Source organism: Alosa alosa, chromosome 1 (genome assembly GCF_017589495.1).
Source record: "Alosa alosa isolate M-15738 ecotype Scorff River chromosome 1, AALO_Geno_1.1, whole genome shotgun sequence".
NCBI classification, from domain to species: domain Eukaryota; kingdom Metazoa; phylum Chordata; class Actinopteri; order Clupeiformes; family Clupeidae; genus Alosa; species Alosa alosa.
Window position 1 is genome coordinate 41015974 of NC_063189.1, and position 22966 is coordinate 41038939.

At 46.6% G+C, this 22966-nt stretch overlaps 1 protein-coding gene across 1 annotated transcript in view; it reads right to left on the reverse strand.

The window, feature by feature from the left end:
• Positions 1-4718: 4718 nt before the first annotated feature.
• LOC125298444 (leucine-rich repeat and immunoglobulin-like domain-containing nogo receptor-interacting protein 3) overlaps positions 4719-22966 on the reverse strand; it is a 43227-nt gene continuing 24979 nt past the window's right edge. The window contains 2 exon segments of the mRNA XM_048249186.1: positions 4719-14186; positions 14819-15388. Of these exon segments, the coding sequence (XP_048105143.1) occupies positions 12795-14186; positions 14819-15331 (1905 nt within the window). The 5' untranslated portion in view covers positions 15332-15388 and the 3' untranslated portion in view covers positions 4719-12794.

The window sequence follows — 22966 nt, forward strand, 5'->3', positions numbered from 1 at the left end:
GGCCCAGTGGGCACAGCATCAGCAGGAGCAGCGGGTCCTGCAGCGGGGCACATGAGGTCAAGCAGCCAGAGATGCCTGCGGCGGGGAAATGGACGGCCAGCTCACTGTGTGGGGGTGCTGACGGACAACCACAGCAGCGGGCGTGGAGTGGGCATTCAGGTACAGGAGAAAGGGATGGGTTTTGTGGATTTTTTTAAGCAATTATCCAAAAATGCTCTTGTTTGTTCCTCGTTTGTTTGTTTGTTTGTTTTTTATTTACTGTACTGTTCCACATGAAATGAAACAAAAAAACAACAACAAAGAAACAAAGAAAGACAGAGAGAGAACAGCAGAAACACACACCTTGTTTAAATGGGAACCAGTGCGGCTAGCTACCTCACATAAATGAACGTGGCGCGCCACTGATGCCAAAGATTCTTCAGCCTGCCAGTCCAAAGCTGCCCCCAGCACCCCAACCAAAAACTAAACACTAACCCACCCACCACACCCCTTCACCCCAACTCACCACTGTCACCATCCTATTTCACAAGCACACACACACACACACAGAGCAGTCAGACTGCAGAAAGCCAGTGTTACTGAAGTGGCTCACTTGCAGGTAGAGTTGAGTGCCTTTTCCCTTCAACCACAGGTGGGACTGTTCTGGACACACACACACACACACACACACACACACACACACACACACATATATATATACTGGATATAAATGGATAGACACAATACATATGCTTACATACTTATTGTATACATATGCATATAGTACACACTTGCTCCCACTATTTCATGACGCATTTCTAAAAGAGGCTACCTGGGCTGTCGTGTAAATGGGCTTTTTGAACTTTCCATTGATTTCTACATTGATGAAAAAGAGACAGCACTTTGTTTTGTATGAGATGATCTGATCAGAGTTGTTTTATATCGACCTTGTCATGTACACACCAACAACAAGAACAACAATAGCAACAATCAGAGAGAATGATATTCACAACACAAAGAAGCTTTTCAATGTTGTACAATGTACACACACAAACAAACGCTCATGAACACAGACACATTCCCCGAAGAGATATTTTTGTGTAATTTATAACGGGAATGTGGGCTGTGTCCATGGCAACAAAAGGTTTGTCTGTGCCATTAGTGACAGATATCACCCAATCATATGCCTTTGTCACACCTTCACTCATACACATCTGACCAATTGTGTCCTTGGAACAATCGCCCCCGACCAGCCCCTTTGCAGCAAACTATAAGAACTGGCAGGCATGTTTTGACAATTAAATTCTGATATACCTCAAATCTTTACTATAATGGTTGTGTTATGAAACAATAACAGTGATATTACTGATGACTAGATTAATGACTACTACTAAATAATAGTTTTGGAAAATTGTGACTTGAAGCTTTACACTTTCCAGTAGTTTTCTTTTTCTCTTTGCCTTTTTGTTCTCCAGTAGCATGTCCTCTGTTGTGTTTGAATCATTTGGCCATTTCACGGTTCTTGTTTCATTTTGGCTTGTGTGACTGAAAAGGGTGTATAGGCTTCCTTGTTTGTGATTGGGGAAGCAAGGGTTTTGGGCACAACGGCGTTGTGCATAAATGTATTATTTTCTACATGTTGAAGTCTATAGCGTGGCTGAATGATTCTTCTGATGGATCACAATCAATATTAGCTTTTGAAATCCAAATAATCAAACAGCAGATGATTTTTAATATTATTATTTTTTCCATTCAACCATTTTCATCCTGTTCCATACAGACTGTATGTTTCTGTTGAAGTAATGTTTCTTGTGTGTGCTCCAGTGATCCTGATATTTACCAAAAAGAAGTAAACCAAAATCAGCACCCCTCTTGTCAAGGTGCTAGCAATTATTTTATGCATGGAAATGATCTTACTGTGTAGAAACTACAGGATGACCCGTACCATTGTGGCAAAGGTGGGGGAGGAGTGGGGAAGTCACGACGGCCAGCTGACAGATTACGTTGCCCTTTTTTCTGTCTTCTTTTGTCCCTCTTTCACTTCTTGATGCTCGTATTTATTTGCTGTGTTTACTTTGGAATTCTTTCTCTGGAAATATGCATGTGCTCTACTCTCCTGTACTTCTGTCCCAGTTGATGATGCATCAGCAATGCATTGGAACTTGTATATATGAAACAAGGTAGGCATGGAAGGACATTACTGCTCACTTGTCTGTACAGAGCGTTTCTGTTTGTGTCACTTGTATTTAAATTTGTATATTTTTTTTGTTTGTATCTATTTATCTATGTATTTATGTATGTATTATTTATTTGTTGATTTGATTGTTTATTTATTTACTTCATGAATTGTGTGTATGGTGGGCCTCAGTCTTGTCTGAGACTAATTTGACTCCCCCTCCTCCCCTACCAATGGTTAGACAGCTTGTGTGTATTCATTTTTACTTTTGCTTTTTGTTGTTTTGGTCTTTGCTCGACGTAGGCACTCTAACCTCAGAGAGAAAAAAAAACACACACACAGAGAGCCAGTAGCGATGTCCTCTCCCTCCTCTCCAACCAAAACCAATCAATCAGAGCCAAGTGTCTTTGTGATGGTAGAAGACAATCAATTTCCAATGAGGAGGAGGAGAGAGAACGAACTGCGTAGACAACAGAGAGAGATTGAGAGAAAGAGAGAGTCACCGAGCAGCAAATGGCGATTCTGCCTGGGAGGTGGAGTGTGCCACAGGGAGGTTCTCAGAGCCACGCGTTGCCACGGTCCCCCAGTCTCACTGTCCTCTCCCCTCAGATAAGGTGACACCGATCGATCAGGGAATTTTTTTGTCCCTTTTTATGCGCAGCGATAGCGACTGAATTTCCTTCACTCTCCCACAACTCAGTGCACACACCAATGATGAGCAAAGCTCCAAACATGGAATAGTAGAATTCTGTCCCTAGTTTCCTACACCCACTAGCTGGTGAGAACCATCACTAAATCACAGAAGAAAGACAGCACCCTGCTGCCCCCCCCATGTTTACTCTATGTGTATACATGTATGTGCTGTGTTTTTGTCAGCACATATGGTGATGATGATGATGATGATGATGGGGAAAGATGAAGGATCTGTTCTCTTTTGCACAGAAAGCTATGCAAACACTCCAGCACTCCTCAGCTATCTCTGAGGTCTCTCTTAAAACCCTCTGAGCAAGGAAACCCCGTTCCTCCAGTCTTTCTCATCTCACCTGCCCCCCACCCCCACACACACACACACACACACACACACAAGCTCATACAAACTCCCCGAGTGGACACTCATCCTTCCATTACTCAGGGCATAGTGTCAGAATTCCTGTGTGAGAAATGAACCCATGGACAATGGCATGCCCAGACCCGCACATGTACGCAACCCACACACATGCACAATATACACACCCACACACACACACACATGCACACTATATACTCACACACACACACACACACACAGATACACACACACACATGCACACACACAGACACACACACATGCACCCATATGCAACAGTCATTCTCACATGGCATTCATATCAGATGTGATATCAGTGTAAGAAGATATAAGAAGTGCCTATGCAATGCTGTATCCTTTATTTGGCCATCACACACACACACACACACACACACACACACACACTTGTGAGACATATCATAACTTCTCTGTTGGATTGAAAGAGCTGGATTAAATTATGGTGCCAGCTCTTCAGCCATGGTTCACTAATTTGCCAGCAAATGTGTAGCACATCCCTAAATCCAGATGTTTAGAACAGATCAGGAGACTTGGACGGGGTTTGGACCAGACCATACAGACAACGCTTGGCCACAAGCACATAAAGGGGATCTGACTGAGGTGTGCACTTTTAACCTGACAAACAGAATGATCTCACTGGAACACAACGTGTGTGAAAAATGTATGTTTTTTCTTTTAAGGCTGTTTTTATGATTTCTGCAAATCGAGCCAAAGGGGTTCTGTGAATGGCTGCACTAAAACCAAAGATTGTAGGACTGACAATCTAACATTCACATTTCCCCATACTGCTCCTGGAGTGAGTGACATGTTTTAAAATGAACACACACATACACACACACATTCTGGCATCGTGCTCTTCTGAGAACCTCAACCTCCCAGTCTGAATCGCACAGGTAGTGACAAGCTGTGCAGTTAGTTGCATTCTCCTGTTGAGACCTTAAGAAGGGAAAAGACTGGAATAATATCTGTTTCAGAACATAAATGATCTTAAAAAGCATAGTATGGGTAAATTGTGTGTTTGATTAATTAAAATAATAATAAACAATTGGAAAAATATGAGCTGATTCTTGGAGTTTCATTTTTAAACCACATGTATGTCTGATTATATGATGGATATATCCTTCACTTTACACACTAGTGACCAACAAGCCAGAAGAGGATTCTAGTCAGGGGAGGCAGTCCTGAGGTATGTAATGTTGCCACCTACTGGTTATAAAATATAAAGCAATGGCAATTATATATTTGTTGTAAATATATAGCGACTGAGCACTGCATTCTTCCTTGTGCTTGGGTGTTGCTGACAGACCAGCCATATTCCAGGCAGCAACAGAGAGAAGTACACACATACATACACACATACATACATACATACATACATACATACATACATACATACATACATACATACATACATACATACATACATACACACACACACACACACACACACAGCATGATGAAAGATACAGTGAGACAAGAGACAGTGTAACAACATGCTTTTATGATTTTTTTCTGCTTACAGGACAAAACAGTATAAAACAAACATACAATTAAAAAACACAAGACATTTCTCTTTTTTCTATAAACAAGAATTATTTTATTTTTTATATTTGTCATCATTCTAGACAAGACTGAGCTGCTGTCATGGAACTGGATGAAATACTACCAACATTGGGAGGATGTGTGTGGACACTTTTAGACAACGGCTCTGGTCATTAGTTGTGTGTATGCAAGCCCTCTTCCACAATGTATCCTTCTGAATGTCATGCACACCCCATTCCCCCACCTCATCTATAAAGATCCGCTCACAGAGGCAGCGCTCCCTCAGAATTAGGAGCACAAGACAGCTCGGATCTTCAGAGACAGTGTGTGGGGACACTCTCATGGATACACACTGAGAGTATGGAATGCAAGTTCCCCCCAGCCCCCCTTTCCTCTGTAGCTACTGTTTACCTGTATGAGAATCACTGTACAAAGTCAAAGCACATTTTCCACTTACATAAAGCTCCTGGCTGGTGTTTAAAGAACCATTCCCAAGGGCATTAGTGACACTGGAACAGCAAAGTAGCCGTGTAGCCATGGGTCATCGCACCCACGCCTAGGTCGCATGGATTCATTAAGGGATTAGGTCAAATGACCAAATTGATTTGTGAAACGTAACAACTGCATTGACTCTGACCTTGTGGTGTCCTTGAGCCGTGTGGGTTTTGTGCAGTTCTCCACCACGTTCGCTCGTACTTCAGCAAGGTCTCTGAAGACTAGAGAGGGAGGTGTGGGCTGAACATGTGCCCTAGTGTAAACACTTCCAGCACACCCCACCCTACTCTAAGCCTGTGGCCAGGGCACACTTGGCACTTCCAATGCATCAGAAGCTGCAAAGCTGCTACGGTACAACCTAGTCATACCGCACACACCCCTGCAGAAAGCTTGAGGACTCGTTTGTCCAAATGACCATCCTTGGCGTCATTATGTATTAAAGCATGAGTTTTTATGGCATTTGTTTTATTTGCTTGCTCAGGTGAATGTGTTCCCCTAACCAGGTCATTGTTAAGATACTTGGTGGGACTCCAGGAAACAAAGAGAGTGTCACTGACCTGGAACCATAAGGACCGGAGACCATTCAACACAAGGCGTACAAATTTGCCTATAGGTCCATTCATTGTCGTATCACTAATTGTTTGTATTGATTCATTATCTGAGTATAATAATAATTAATTAATATTAATAATAACAGGAAGGGGTATCTAGTCCTAGGCATGGGTACTGGCCAGGGCTGTGCATCCTGAGAGCATCATAAAACAGGTTGTTGAATGCAGAGTGGTATAAATAGATTTATATCTATACAGCTCTGGTTGATTGATAGTCAAGTCAAGTCAAGTCTCTTTCATTTATATACATGTCTATATCATATCTATGATAGAGAGACTATTTTGAACACACTGTTTCTCTCTCCATAGTAACCATTGTGTTTGGTTGACAATGCTTTCAAGACACACAGCACAGGTCAGTGACAAATTCCTATAAAGGCCTTGAGAGTGACATCCCATAGTAACACTCCCCTATAACACCCCCAGTAACACCGCCAATCACACATACCTACAGTATATACAAAATAAAGTGAAATATATATCCTCTGAACTATGAATAGAGGGACATCCCATAACACACATGGTCCCAGGAAGACAGAGGATTTCTTTACAACGTATAAAATCTATTTCTTTAGAAAACTCAGCATGTCATTGACCGGGTGTTTGGTCACTGGAACAAAGTCTCTTCACAGGAACTAGTTCTAGCCTAGTGGGAATGGTCCATGGTTCTTGGTTGGTATATTGAATGACAAAACCCATATGTGTATCTGTGTGTGTGTGTGTGTGTGTGTGTGTGTGTGTGTGTGTGTGTGTGTGTGTGTGTATGTGGGTATGTCCAGCCAGTCCCATGAGCAGCCTCACACACATCCAATGAAATTCTCACAAGTATAGGTGTGTGTGTGTGTGTGTGTGTGTGTGTGTGTGTGTGTGTGTGTGTGTGTGTGTGTGTGTGTGTATGTGTGTGTGGGAGAGAGACAAGAGAAAGGACTTCAGCATGCATAGATCAGATCTAATTTACTAGAAAGGAATCATCATGAAGAGTATAGCATTCCCGGATTTCAAATGTTCTTTTTTCTTTTTCTTTTTTCTGTATAACTTTTAGAAATACCAACATGAGAAGTTGCAGTTCATAATGAAAGCAATTTAGCTTATTGATACAGCTGTTGATAACCATCAACTCAGAACAGATTTCTGGTCAATTCATTTCACATCAAGGACAAATCATTCCTTTTGAATGACACAGGTCTACCCTCTGGGCATACCGACTTTGAGTCTCAGAAAGTTCTAATACATGTCCCAACCGAGGAACTATTGACACTATCCACATCTGAAACACATAGTCCAACAGTAGGCTTTAAAAAGAAATGTTGATGCTAAAAATCTGTATACCTGCACACAAATGAGAAGAAAAAAGTACTGAGACAAAGTTGCATTCTCTACAGTTAGTAACTCTACTGTTAGTCACTGTCATCCTACTGATCATGTTCACCACAAGGGGGCAGTGTTAGCTTAAGGAATTATTAGGGTGGCGGAGCGCTTGTGGCCGCCTTGACCACATTCTCCACCTCCTCGTCTCCAAGAGGAGGCACAAAAGGAGGGAAGGGCTGTGCTCCACCCATGATGGAATACGGGTAATTGAGGTTAAATTTGGAGTTCACAGTAGCAAAAGGTACAAGTGCAGAGGGATGTACTCGGGAAATATGGCTTTGATTAAAATGACCTCACCTGTCGACCGAGTGGTTTAAAATTCGGTGCTCAAGGCAAATGTTTCAGAATCACCCTGGAAACAGGAGGCGGTTTGTTCTTGTCTCCCTACTGACAGAGCAGACAAATGACCAGAGCCACACACGGCCCGTTAACTTTGGGTCAGAAATAGTTCTTGACACCGGTGGCATTAAGTCTAAGAACATGGTATGTAAGGAGAACAAAACTTTACGTGCTCGGCTGCAGGGGCGTAGCTAGGGGAGGGAAAGCTGGGCCCCTAGATGATTCTAGGGGCCCAGCACTGACGGGGGGCCCCCTGAGAGCACCCCCGATAATACTATATATGGGGGGGCTGAATTATTGTCTGTCAAAGGGCCCAAATTTTCTAGCAGCACCCCTGCTTGGATGAATAGATAGGCTTATCTGAGCAAATGTATGTGTTGTTCGCCTCAAAAGTCATAGAGTCAATAGAGATTAAAAGTTAGATAATGATGCAAATGAGATTGACGATGTGGACCTTGACTATAGAAGAGCAGGAATTGAAGATGTGTGTGTGATTATTTAAGTGAGGCGTTAGGCCTTTGTGTGTGTGTGTGTGTGTGTGTGTGTGTGTGTGCTCTGAGTTGATGAGGAGGCCAGGGAGAGCTCTCAGCCTACTTTCTCCAGATGAAGAAGAGTCTTGTGCTACTGCCTGCACTGCCGGTGAGAGCCTCTTAACAAACTGCCTCGCTTCGCAGGCTCATTGACAGTTTCTAAAGGGAATCCTTCACTGCGGGTGTGTGCGACTGTGTGTCCATGTGTGTGTGTGTGTGTGTGTGTGTGTGTGTGTGTGTGTGTGTGTCTGTGTGGGTGTCCGTGTGTGTGTGTGCATGTGTGTGTCCATGTGTGTGTGTGTGTGTGTGTGTGTGTGTGTGTGTGTGTGTGTGTGTGTGTGTGTGTGTGTGTCCGCAACTGTGCATGTGTGAGTGTTCAAGGGCCCGTGTTCAAGTGGATGCATTTGTGTGTGTCTGTGTGTGTGTGTGTGTGTGTGTGTGTGTGTGTGTGTGCGCATGCATGGGTATGGGAGTGTGTGTGTGCACGTCCGAGCGCATTTAGGAGTGTGTGAGCTAAGTGATACTGTGTGTCCATGCGTCTGCTGACTTTGAAGGGGAGAAGAGTTGAAGGGGGAAGCAGGCAGAAGCTGGGCAGGTGAAGTGGAGGTCAAGAGGAGATTTGTGCCTGTCAAACATGCACGCACACACACACACACACACACACACACACACACACACACACACACACACACACACACACACACGCCTCAGGCGAGGAGTGTGAGCCGTCAGTGGAGGTGATTAGATCAAACAGTGTGAGAGCTCTGAGAGCTCGTCTAGAGAGATGTCGGTTTGGAGGGGGCGTGGGGGTTACAGCGAGCAGGGAAGGAGACGAAAGAAAGTGTGTGTGTGTGTGTGTGTGTGTGTGTGTGTGTGTGTGTGTGTGTGTGTGTGTGTGTGTATGTGTGTGTGTGTGTGTGTGTGTTTGTGTGTTGGGGGGGAAGGGGTTATTGCTTCAACTGAACTATGTGGCACTCCTAAAGGGGTTTCCCCTACTGAGCTGAATTAATTGTGAATTCTGTAATGCTAACACAGCCATGTTTTTATATTTAATTTCCCAGAACACCATTATCATCCAGTAAAGCCGCTCCATATATTACAACTGTAAGCTTTGGCAGACAAAAATGTTTCATTTCAAATCAATGGCAGTAGATGCATTTCTGGCAACTTAGTCCCATAGTACAGCGTACACAGTCTACATTTCATAATTGACTGTTGCTGCGATTTGACAGTCTGTAGCATTCTGTTATGTAACAATAGCTAGAGGCACATAGTCTCAGAGGATCTGTGTATGACGACGACAAGGATTGGGTCTGTAGATAAGCAGTTATTGGGGACAGACTGAATGGTGTGTGTGTGTGTATGGGGGTATGGGTGGGTGGACAGAGGGGGTGTTGGATGAACACCTGGTTGAGTCTCTATCTATCTACCTATCTCTACCTTCCACCACACCTATACTATGTAGCTGACTGCACGGTGAAGCGCCAACGTAACATTAAAAAATCGAGAGAACAGCGAGACATCGAATCACAGGCCACAAAGGACGATACCTACAGCACTACCACTACCACACTCCACCCCGTTCACTGTGGATGATGTCACTGAAAAAAAACACAAAAAGGGGGTCACCTAGGAGGGAGAGCATACATATTAGCTCTTGGAGGTTACAACAAATATCAATATTTGACTTTGGGTTGACCTAGTCCAGTGAAATATGATGGTACAGACAGAGCCAACACAGCATGGTTGGTGATGCTGAGGCCCTGAGACACATTCATTAGGACAACAGGTGGCAAATGCTCCGCATCGTTAATCATCTGTGTTAGGATGCTGGCACGCAACCCCCATCCACTCTCAACAACACATGACGCTGGCTGCCAAACACTGGGTGTTAAATCAACTTAGCCCAATTATCAGTGTGAATGCCACAATTACTGTCATTGGGTCTGAATGTAGGTTGCTTTCTGCTGCATATTCTGTTGAGTGAACAGCGAGGGCAGCAGAGTCATGAGTAATTTGGCCTTTTTCTTCAGATCTCAGCACAGGGGGACACTGTGGGGGCCTCTCTCACAGCCCAGTTACATAACCTCTGCCACCCCCTCTCTCTCTCCCTCACCTCTTCCTCGTCCTCCTCCTCGTCCTCCTCCTCTCTCTCTCCTCCCTTTCTCTCTCCTTGTCTGTCTCTTTTGGTTTTCTCTCCATCCCATGCTCCACAGTAGGCCTCTCTGGCTACAGTGTCTAGTTGTTGGGAGCTGAGGGTTGCTTCATTTGATTATTTATGTTTTTATTTCTGCCAAGTTGATGTGACATATCAACAAAGTAAACACAATAAAAGCACTCAAAGAAAAAAAGAGGTAAAATAATAGTCTAAACTAAGCAAAAATGTAGATTACAGGGTAAGTATTTTTAAAAGCAACAAAAGTATTTTTAAAAGCAACAAAAGGAGGATACCTTTTACAGTCAAATACACAAATGGGATGGGTGGACACATCACAATTTAGTCATTTACAGTCGAAGTCACCAGCCAGGGAACCCTCCCTCGTCACGAGACCCAGTTGGGGAAATAGGGTACGGGAAGTCTGGGGGGGAAAGAACTGGGCAGGAGAAGCAAAGACTCTCTTCACACACTGGCCGCCATGGAGACAATGTGGTAATGTAGGGTGAGACGTGCCTGTCTGTTGGTGCTGAATTGAATGTGTGTGTGTGTGTGTGTGTGTGTGTGTGTGTGTGTGTGTGTGTATGTGTGTGTGTGTGTGTGTGTGTGTGAACTAAGCCACTGCATGTTTAGTTGGGCAGGAATAATAACCCTTAATATGAGCGACTTTGCTGCATTAACATTCAGTGTTCAGCAGAGCGGCGTGTTTATGAAATGCACTGTGGAGTGGAGGTCAAGTTTAGGTCAAACTAAAGTGGCTGCATGCAGCATTAAAAACTCCTGTGTGAACGTTGGGCCCCTCTGTGTGCACACAGCACCATGTTCTGACCCAATTAAATGGTCCCTGAAGTGATAGCTTTTATCTGTGTCCTGCTCCTGTTCCTCCTAAAGCATACATTATGGCTTAGACCGGTCACCTTCTCGACGTGGCCAGGAGTCAAAGTGTGTGTTTGTGTGTGTGTCTATATGGGTATGTGTATCTGCGTGCGTGTGTGTGTTTGTGTGAACATTTAGTCCCTGACTAACATGCTGCCTCCCCCCATGAAGGCTAGCTGGTGGTCAGGGCTAGCCCAGCAGCAGAGGAGGCGGTCTGGAGGAGAGTGTGTCACGAGAGAGAGTGAGTATATTTACTTACCTTCTCCCCGTCCACTCCCCAAACCTCCTCCTTTAAACGTCCACTATGCTGGGCATCCCATAAACATGTGAGGGAGGGAGGTGGTAATGGGCAGCACAGTGAGAGGGCTGGGAGGGGGGGGGTGTCAGGGGTCAGGCTTAACATCCATAACCACACCACCCAGGCCTCTCTCCCGTGCTGCTCCCCACCTCCCTCTGTCTCTATGTAACACGTGCGGCCAGTGTGCATGTCCCAACTCACACAGCTCTCAGTATCAGTAGCAGCAGTGGTGGTGGTGGGGGGGAGAGAGGCACACATACACATTCTCAGAGTGTGCCAATCTCATCCAGGCAAATAGAGTGACTCAACGTTTGCCTTTCATTTTTTCCCGCCCTTTTTCCTGTCTCAAATCGATTGCTTTTCAGCAGCGCTTGACCGCAGGTGGATGACCCAATTTTCTTTTTGGAATCAAACAGAGTGCTGAATGGTTCAGTTGCCTGTTGTTCAGATTTTTTTCCCTCTTGTCTGTCCCCAATTTTTTGGGCCTTGTCTCAAAACTGTCTCTCTCTCTCTCTGTTTCTCTTTATTCAGCTGTGGCATATATCTTGAAGAGGAAGTCATTTCTGAAATATTCTATTCATGAAAAGTATTCAGTGGGTCAGTAGGAACACTGCAATTTAATCACTGAAATTTGATTGATTAAATCTTATCAATATTAAACATAAGCATGTATTTAAAGCCTAAAGTTTCCATTTTACATGCAGGTTCCAAGCTCTAGTTCTCTCTTCAGAAAATCAGGGAGTGGTTGCTGTGTTTGATTGGCAGCCCTGTGCTTGATTGGCAGCCCTGTGCCTCTATCTCATTATGGTCCTAAACCCTGAGCTTTTCATCACCACCAGAACATTCTGTTGCTAGAGAATTGGGTATTTATTTTGTACCCCTCTGATGGTAAAAAAAAATGATGAGGAGGAACAAGGCTGCCAATGCCTCACAGCACCACGAGGCAGCGATTGAAAGATTACTGAGATGTTCCTGTCTTTCACTTTGTTTTTCATTAAAGCCTTTATCTTGAAGAATGGCGAGGCAGCACTCAGAAGGCTATGGAGAGGACAAAAAAAAACAGTGTGGCTTTATCGCTGTGTTAAATCTGCACTCATACCACAAGCTGAGAGGGAACAAATCAAACCAAGAGACAGTGAGATCAAGGTCATCTAACCATTACCAATCTGCTACAGAAGAAAGAAAGATCGAATAGAAAGATTTTACTTTGTTTTTTTTAACACTATCTTTTTTTTCCTTCTTTCTTTCTTTCTTTCTTTCTTTCTTTTTCTCTCTGAGCGCTGTGTGTGTGTGTGTTGGGTGTCTTCAGGCATCTCCCGTAGGGCCCCTGGCTGCGTTGTTTCATATCATCTTCATGTTGAACTTGCGAGCCCCTCCCTGTCCGCCACTGGTGGCTCCGCCATCACCCTTGCGGAAGGAGTACTCCACGGTGAAGTTGTTCCGCCGTTGACCGCGGCCGCGGCTCCACACGAACAGCAGCAGGAAGCAGAAGAGCACCACGCCCAGGAAGGTGATGCAGCCCATGGCAGTGGACACCAGGATGGTGGTGAGGTCCAGCGTGAACTTGAGGAAGACACGCGTGCCGTTGAAGTTGGTGTCGTTGAGCTCGCTGGAGTAATAGAGCGAGCGGTTGGCAAAGCCCTGGCCCAGGGCGGCATGCCTGGTGGCCGCCTTATGCCCATGCCGCCCCGCGGTCACGGTCAGCGTGGCAAAGTAGGTGTCGTTGCCGCCGGCGTTGCTGGCGATGCAGATGTAGGTGCCGCTGTCGGTCACCTGCGCGTAGCGGATCTCCAGCGTGCCGCCGGGCAGCACCACGACGCGGCCACCTCCGCCTTTGGCCCGGGCCTACCTGGGCGAGCAGGCGGCCATGGCGCGAGATCCAGATGATGGCGATGCTCGCTCGCCTCGGGCGTGGCACAGGAAGGACACGGGCTGGCCCTCGCGCGCCGTCACCTGCTGCAGCTTGCGGTTGCGTATGCGCGGCTTCTGGCACGTGAAGTAGTCGAAGAGCGCCGAGTCGGCAAAGCTGCTCAGCACCGTGCCGCGCACCTCGGAGGGGCCGGCGCAGACCGGCGCGTGGCCGTCGAAGTTGAGCGTGCGCCGGCGCTGCAGGATCCACAGCAGGCGGCAGTCGCACGCCAGCGGGTTGCCGTCCACGCGCAGCGTCTCCAGGCTGTTGACCGAGTGGAAGGCGCCCTCCTCCAGCGTCACCAGCTCATTGGACGACAGGTTGAGCAGCCGCAGCTGCCTCAGGCCGGCCAGCGCGTGCGGCTCCACCGTCAGCAGGCCTGTGCTGACCATGTGCAGCTCCTTGAGCCGCAGGAGCTCACGGAAGGCCCAGGGCTCCAGCGTCTGGATGGGGTTGTAGGAGAGGTTGAGTGCGGTCAGGTAGACCATGTTGCGGAAGGAGGCCGAGGGCACGCTGGTGATGTTGGTGTTGGTGATGGACAGCCAGGACAGGTTGAGACCCTGGAAGCTGAGCGGCGAGATGTACTCCAGGTAGGGCCAGCTGTCGATCTCCAGGCCACGCAGCGCCGACAGCTTGCGGAAGTTCTGGTCCTCCAGGGCCGTGATGCTCAGGTGACGCAGGCGCAGGGTCACCAGGCTGCGCAGGTAGGAGAGCGTCTGGCCCGAGATGGACGTCAGGTTGCACCGGGCGATGGTCAGGTCCTCCAATGCCACGAGGCCAGTGAACGCCTTATGGGAGATGTAGACCAAGTCATTGTCACCCACCTGAGGTGAAAAAGAGAACACAGACAAAATGACCGACTCAGGAACGGGAGGAGCAGTTTTATGGAGGCTCAAGTATATACACGTTTGCAGAAACTGCATTGGATTCAGCCTGAGATAACTTACGAGTGCAGACAAGTTCATCCCCACCCACTCCAGCTAAAGGAACCTAGAAGCTTTCATCAATAAATGCAATACATTCATTGGCTTACACAACACAATGCACATATCTCAGCAGCTATTGATCTTTTTTTTATGTAATTCAGACTGTTCTATGTATAATTTCACTGAGCACATCTCACACTGTTGTCTGTATTGATTATGTCTCACCACTGAAATCTTGCTCTCTGTCCTCCAAGGGTCTGATCCTTTTAATCAGTCGTCCATAAGGAAATCAATCACCGTCCTCTATCTATGCATCCACCATCCATCCATCCTTCTATTCTTCCCTCCATCCACCTATACATTCACCCATCCATCCATCATGCATCCATCCATCTATCTTTAACATTTCATCTTTCCATCCACCTCTTTGTATTTACCCATCCATCCATCCATCCATCCATCCATCCATCCATCCATCCATCCATTTATCCATCCATCCAGCCATGCCTCTCTTCATGCCAGGTACCCACCTCCAGGTTGCGTAGGCTGTGCAGATCCTGGAATGTGTAGTCCAGCAGGATGACGATCTTGTTCTCGCTCAGGTCCAGCGTGGTGAGGTTGCCCAGCTTGGCGAAGGCGCCCATGGGCACCAGCTTGAGCTGGTTGGCACGCAGACGCAGCACGCGCAGGTTCTGCAGGCTGGCGAAGGCGTTGGGCTCCAGGGTAGTGATCAGGTTCTCGCTCAGGTCCAGCTCCTCCAGCCGCGGGTAGGGTGCCAGCTCGCCTGGCGCCACCCAGCGCAGGCGGTTGCGGCTGAGGTCCAGCATCCGAGTTTCCGTCGGGATGCCCTCGGGCACGCCGGACAGGCGCCGGCGCTGGCATGACACGGAGCGCAGCTGGGCAGCGCACTCGCAACGCGGTGGGCATCCCTGGCACGAGGGGGCGGCCGCTAGGAGCAGCAGTAGCAGCAGCGGAGGAAGGACGGTCGCCGCCAGCGATGTCGCCATCGCCGGAGACCAGGCCAGCCTCGCTGTGCCCACCATCCCTGGCACACGCTGCTCAGGGCCTACTCAGTCGGAGCGGATCACCGCACCACTGACCTGAGAGAGAGAGAGAGAGAGAGAGAGAGACATTAAAATCTTACATTAAAACGTCTCCAGACGTTAGTACATTAAATCGCCATTGTAAGTTAGAGGGGGAAAAGGGCAGTATGAAATGCAAATGTCAGAGAAATGGGAGGATAGAGAGAGAGTGAGGGACTGGAAGAGCAGAGGGGGACAGTGGAGAGGGGGATGGGTGGACTGTGAAGGACGCAGAGACCAGGGAAAGAGTGGAGAGGAAGACATGAAGAGAGAGAGAGAGAGAGAGGGGAAACGAGTGAGAGGGGGGAGGGAAGAGATATAAAAGAGAGAATGAGTGCATTGTCAGGGTGATGAGGGGAGAGGAGAAACAGTGACGTCTCGAGAAACAGGGAGTTCGAGAGAGAGAGAGAGAGAGAGATGGGGGAAGGGAAGAGAGAGGAGAACACATTTCAATACATCTGTGCTCCTGCAGAATGAACATGTTTCTGCCACATCAGAGCTCCTTGTCTTGGTTACGATACCGCGCAGTATAATGTGCCATGTATCCAATTCACAGAATACTCACATCTATCCACTGTCCCCATTAAGAACACTCATGTGAGACTGTAACCAATAAAACAAAGCGATGCCTCTAAGCAAGTGTGCATCGTTGTGAATGTTTACAACACCGGAGCATCACACGCGTGAGGGGTTCACAAGTGATTTGTGCTCACTGATGATGCGTTTCCTGCGCCATGTGTGTGTGTGTGTGTGTGTGTATGTATGTGTATGTGTGTGTGTATCTGTGTGCTTGCATGTGTGTGTTTTCATGTGTATATATGTGCGTTTTTATGTGTACCATCTGCGAGTGTTTGCATGGGTGTACTCACCCCTCTTCCCCCACTCCCCAAACACACACATACACATACTCACAGTGAGAAAGAGACAGAGAGAGAGAGAGAGAGAGAGGGAAAGAGAGACAGCCTTCAAAATGATGTGTGTGTGAGAGAGAGAGAGAGAGAGAGAGAGAGAAAGAGAGACCCATCACGGCTACCGTACTCACTACCTGTCTGCCTCCCTCTCTCATTCTCCGTTACGTAATGCCAATGCAGACGCCAGGAGAGACAGGAGCACCATCCGCTCAGTAGGCAGCATCAACACGGCGCGTCTTAGCCTCGCGTCATCACAGGGTTCACGAGGCCCATTACCTAACCAGCCACTAAATGATTCAAAATCGGGGGCTGTTTGCAGTTTTTCCACACTACTGCTAATATCGGTTTCCTTTTCTTCTCTCGCTCTCTTGTTCTGTTGTTCTTTTGTGCTTGGCAGTGGTGTGCTTCCAATACCAACATGGTTCTAAGCCTCCGAGCAGTCGGAGCCAGACACCTCAGTGAAGCACAGACCATTAGACACTATTACACTGAGAGAGGCTTGGTGTTTGAAGTTATACCTGAGTGAAGACGCACTGCAGTTTATCCTGGCACTGGGAGGCTTGATGCCCAGGTCTGGTTCTGATTTGGTGTGGGGTGGATCTCAGACAGTATCCGGCGCCAGTCCGGTCCACATTATGGCCAGATCTGCTCTAGAGCATGATGACCCTATGGATGTTTCAACTGGCAGAGGATCTCTTCAGCAAACGGATGAAACTGACCAGCAGAGAGTCCACTCATCCTTCTCCACCTGGACTTTCCATCAGAGCTCATGATCAGCACATCTTGTGTGTGTGTGTGACAACTCACCTAGCCGGCGCCCACATGTTTGCATATCCAATTGGCTTTACTAAGAGCACATCTTGGCTAATCTAAGTGTGTCAGGTGTTTGAGGCGGCTGTGTTCAGAACAGGTGCTGTGGCTCCTAGAGAGCTGAGGAGATCATCTGAGGTATCCAGTGCAGTCTGTGGTGGGGAGACGACCGTGGCATATGAGCATATGCCGTCGGCGAGGGCTTCGGATTAGGCACGCCGACACGCCGGCTGCCTGCTGTTCCTGTCTGCACTGACTTCCCAGAAGAGACCGGTGGAGTTTTTTTTTTAGGTCAGTGTTAGAATAATAACAGCGGTAATAATGCAAATATCTGAACGATTTCATTATGCGTGGCTGAAGGGGACTCACACAGGGCTTGAGTCACCGCATAGACCTCGGGCCGAACTTTGAGCCGAGAGAGAGAGAGAGAGAGAATCTCATCTGGGCCGGTGGCCTAGCTCACAGCTGAGTGCCGGCCCGATTCGGCGCTGCTCTGGCGATTAGGCCTGGGACCAGATGGATCCTGGAGTCAGCTGTTTATCAGAGGGGTTAAGAGATCCATCGTCTGGCTTTGGTGGATAGAATCATTTAATTGGGTCAGTCCAGAGGCAGTTGAGGGATGGGGTGCGTGGTGTGCTCTGGCACTTAGATACAGGATGAGTCACTCTATATCTATCCATCTCTCTCTCTCTCCATTTCTTCTCTCTCTCTGTCTCTCTCTCTCTCTATCTCTCACACACACTCTTTGATTTATTTATCTCTCTGTGCATGCATACTCTCTCAATTTATCTATCTGCGCCTGTAACTCTCACCTAATTTATCACCCTTTTTCTCTCTTTCACACACACACACACACACACACACACACACACACACACACACACACACACTCTCCATTTAATAATTCTTCTCTTTCCTCTCGCTCTCTCTTTCCTTCTCTCTCTCAGTCCTCCACATGCCCACTGGCTGCCACGGTAACGCAGTGCCAGTCATCCCAGTGCGCGTGTAGGCGACGCAGGGCAACCAAAGACACCGGGGCTGGTACTCACAAAACAGCATCCCTGTAGTAGAGTATCCCTCCAGCTTAATTAGAGCATCAATACAGTGGGAACAGTACTTACACAGAAAAAGTGGTAATTAATCCCAAAGCAATTCTGTGGGTGGGGAAGAAGAAAATGAGGTCTGACCTTGTATGATTTTCACCAGCAAGCCAACGGAGGCCACACTGGATTTGTGGGGGCGATGGCTATCGGTTATTGGGATGTGTATGAAGAGTATAGAGTCATTGAACAGCAAATTTCCCTTGTTCGTTTTTGTCTGGTAGTATCTCGGGAGGTTTCAAGGACGGCTTGAGTTTACAAAACATTTTCCCCAACAGTTTTGATAAATCGGAGAAGTTCCACTAGTTGCAGCACCGATATACACAAATATTTTACCCTTCGACAGATCATTTATATCAGCGTGTAATAACACCTCTGAATTATTAACTCATGCTATATGCTAATCACATTCATTAGATCTGCTATAATGTGTTTAATTAACACAGCATTATTTATGAATGAATCAAATGCTAATTAAATGAATTCACCACCCAGTCATAGAAAATAAAGATGTTATGTGTGTATGTCACCATTCTGGGGTTTTCAGACATCAACAATATTTTCACATAAATTCCTCTTGTGCAAGATGTGTACCGGTACTTGAAAATTGTACAAGATGTGTACTTGAAAAAGTTGTCATTCACACCTGAACTTTGTAGTTTGATTTTAAGTCTGATTTTGACCTGTCTGATATTCCAGATTGGATCAGCTGAATGGTCTGGTGTGTTCTTATACGTAACACAGAGGTGGAGGGTAGAAACAGGTGAAGCTTCTCTAGATATCACCATTCCACTGTTTGCTCCATACGTTTATGTAAAATAGACAGCTTTTCAACATCTCTCCCATCCTGTCTAAAACACATTTACTTCCCCCTTACCTTTGTGTCTACTTCATATAGCGAAAGCATAGGATTACTCTGAAACTCAACTCATCAACTGTCAAAGTGTTATACAGAGACACCATGTGCAGTGATCAATGAAAACATGGAATCAAAATATCTCTATGTTAAGACTAGTGTCAAACAAAGATCTGTCATGTCTGAGTTCTTCATCTCAATAGATACAGCTTTGGTTATGAATCCAGACACTGGCACAACCACATCAGAAGAGCTGTGTTTGATGACAGTGTTGCTTCATCTTCATCATGTTAACTTATGCAAAGACAGATTACAGCAGCAAGATGAAAGAAGCCGTACAAATGAAGGAAAGTCCAAGGTCATTCACGGCAGGATTAACAGCAAGAGTGGATTAACGGCACAAGTAATGAGCTGTGTTCAAATAGATTAATAAAAAAAATATGGAAGATGTGGGGAAGTTCACAAATTTTATGCAAAGAAACTTGAGACATTAGTTCAGAATGTATCAGAATGATTAGGAAGATCTCAGGAAGATTTCAGGAAGTGTTATTTCAAATGAAGATCTACTAAAGCTCCAGACAAAGTGGCTTGGACATATTACAGATGGACAAGAGCAACCATGTAAAAGCATTGACTTGGCTAGGGAAAGCAAACGGCAAGTCGACAGACAACGTGGAGAAGAACCAGTGTGAAAAAATAAAGCTCTAAAAGTATGGCTCGTAGCCACATATTAAAGTAACCTATTATCCAATAAAATATTCCTCCCACCACAGCAAAGCCTGCCAACCCCCCCCCCCACACACACACACACACACACACACCAAACTGTGCCCAATGAATTTCATAAACACACCATCTTTCTCTTCTTCCCTCTGTCTCTCCCTGGCAGAGGCAGAGTTCTGAGCTCAGCTCCACAGCCATGAGGCCAGAGAGAGGAGCATCCAGTACAGTCATACAGTCAGGACACAGACTGCCATGAGGCCAGAGAGAGGAGTATCCAGTACAGTCATACAGTCAGGACACAGGCTGCCATGAGGCCAGAGAGAGGAGCACACAGTACAGTCATACAGTCAGGACACAGGCTGCCTCCATACTGATGGAGCTCCCACTGATGCTGCTGCTGCTGCTAGTGCTAGTGTGTCTTCATCACCTCCCGTCCTCCACTCCCACCCAGAGGAGCAGGGGGGCGCCGCGTGTGTCTCGTCCCACAGCACGGCAGTTGGACCTGTGGAGGGGGGGGGGGTCAGCAAGGCCAGGTAGGGAGAGTGACACGCAGGGAATGATGATGCAGCCACCCAGTCATGACGGAGCAGCCATTTTTTTACCCACACATAGTGTATGGGAGAGGAGGAGGAGGAGGAGGAGGAGGAGGAGGAGGGGGATTGAGACACATCCCTCTTTGTCACACTCTTGCTGCACACACCACCATTCACACTCCTTCTCTTCATCTCACACACACACACACACACACACACACACACACACACACACACACACACACACACACACACACTAGCATTGAAGTGGCATATACAAACACATAAAGCCATATGTTTTCACACGTTTTATGTCTCACACTCTCTCATCCAGATGCAGAGAGAGGAACCCACTCATCTAAATAGTCTCACAGCATCTATGATCACAGTGTGACTGTGTGGAGATGTGACGTGAGTGTGTGTGTGTGTGTGTGTGTGTGTCTGGGGCCTTGGCTGTGAGAAGAAGGATGAGCTGATTGAGCCTTTGGCTGCTCCTCAGCCCCCCCCCAACCCCCTTTCACCAGCAGCAGCAGCAGCAGATGTGAGAGTGGGCCCCAGTCCACCACACTCTGACCACTCATAGGCTGAACCGGGCATAAGACTCCTGGGCCCAGCCTGGCTATTTATCTGTGAAGACAGCGAGAGGGAGAGAGAAGGAGAGGGAGAAAAGGAGAGAGGGATAGAGGCAGGGAAGGAGAGAAAGGAGGAGAGAGGTGGCAAGTGGGAGAGAGGGGGGGTAGAGATGGAGAGAAGTAATGTCTGGTGAAGAGACAGAGAGAGAGGGAGCATGAGGGAGGGTAAATGTGACGTCCCTGCTCGGTCCGTCTGCTTGCTGCTGGTTGTCTGTCATTACAGGTATTGGCGGCGTGGGCGTGGCCAGCGCACCTGTCGTAACCTAACTGGCCTGTGCATAAAGGGCACGGTTCCCCTGCTGCAGGAGCTGTGTCCAGGGGCGTCACTTGACCTTTTTCACTGGGGCACGTGCCTTAGTAAAAGTCTCCAGTGCCCCAGTACAATTCTAGCGCTGCTCTCCCTGGAAACGGCATTCATGAGCGCATCTCTGTGCCTGCTTTAGTCATGACTCGAGCCTGTCACTTACCAGCCAATAAAAAACAAGGAAAAAAAGAAAGGGGCCATAATAGCCAATCAGGAAATAGCACCTCTGTAGCTGGGTAAGATTGAACGCAACAACCAATGAAAATCGTTCACATGATTCTTCCGAGTGTTTCGTTGTAGTGGAAACCGTTGGAGCTTATCACATCACTTTGAGCACAGAGTAAGTCGTCCCCTGTTTTAATGTTACAACAAATTCACAACTTGTTTGACAGAAAATATGACAAGTTGATCGATGTTAGAGAATGTTGCCCACATAATTAGCATCTGTTTTTCAATGCTTAGCGCCAAATTTGTAGCCTAAATTTAGCAACAGTTTACCAGCTTGTGCTCTCTCCCTGATACACACACTCACACATGCGGACAATTAATAATGATTTACGTATACTGTAGAGAGACTCCTGTAAAAGTAGCCTATACTGTTTGTGAAGCTGTCCTACTGTAAAACTAAACATAGCCTTCTGATAAACTATTCAGAGATGGACATCAGAATGTCCAAAATTCTTCCTGAACAGAGGCAGTGGGAGAGGAGCAGTGAGGAGAGATGAGGAGGACGAGGAAGGTGTGATAATTGCCCACATTAACGGTAACATTAACATTTATGTTAAAGTGCCAGTGCTGTGATTTGATCAATGGTTTAATGGCAAACTTAAATAAGTTTGCTGCATTTGCAAATGTAGCCTATAATAATCTACACAGACTCTGTGTAGATTATAGGCTACATTTGGAAATTATCACCAAAAGTCAATAAGGCTTTAGTAGGCTATTTAAGCTACAAAGAACTGCAGCATTGCCAGGATGACTATAGGACCCTTGCCTGGGAGGGAAGTATATCTCAATTTTGACTAAAAAATAAGCTTTCCCTTGTGTTAGTAGGAAAGCCTATTACATTCATGCAGTGAGTATAGGCCTACTTATGCCTATGTGTTTGGATGTTGCTGGATAGTGGCTCTTACAACAATTGAGGGAGAGAGTGCTGGTCCTACAGTATGACAGTGACAATAATGATTTTGAAGCTTGTAGCCTACCCATAAGTTAGCCATTTATTTCATATTGCGTGCACATTTATTTATTTATTATTTTTATTTTTTTAATGTATTGGGAGTTGGGGGCCTGTGCCCCAGCAAAGCTCTAGGTCTAGAATCGCCCCAGGCTGCGAGGCTGCTGTTTTTTGGGCCTTCGTGGGCTTTGTTGGACGGCCTAGTTGTTCCTTTGTTTGTTTTTGCATCCACGCATTTCACTTCTCAGTCCATATCACACTCATGCACTTCGCCCACACCTGACTTCTTCATATATACTGACACATCTTCAAACAACATCTTAGTTCGTTTTTTATTAAGTTTTGTAAAATAAATTAAGTAAAAGTTGACCCTTGTCCTCCTTTGTTCTGGTTATGGTCTTTGAACCAGGCCGTAACATAAGAAAGTTGAGAGAAAGGGTTCCAGAAGGTCTAGGAAAGCAGAGAGATTTAGACACAGAGAACGTTTTGCAACTGATACAGCCAGGTGTGTGTGTGTGTGTGTGTGTGTGTGTGTGTGGGGGTATGGAGT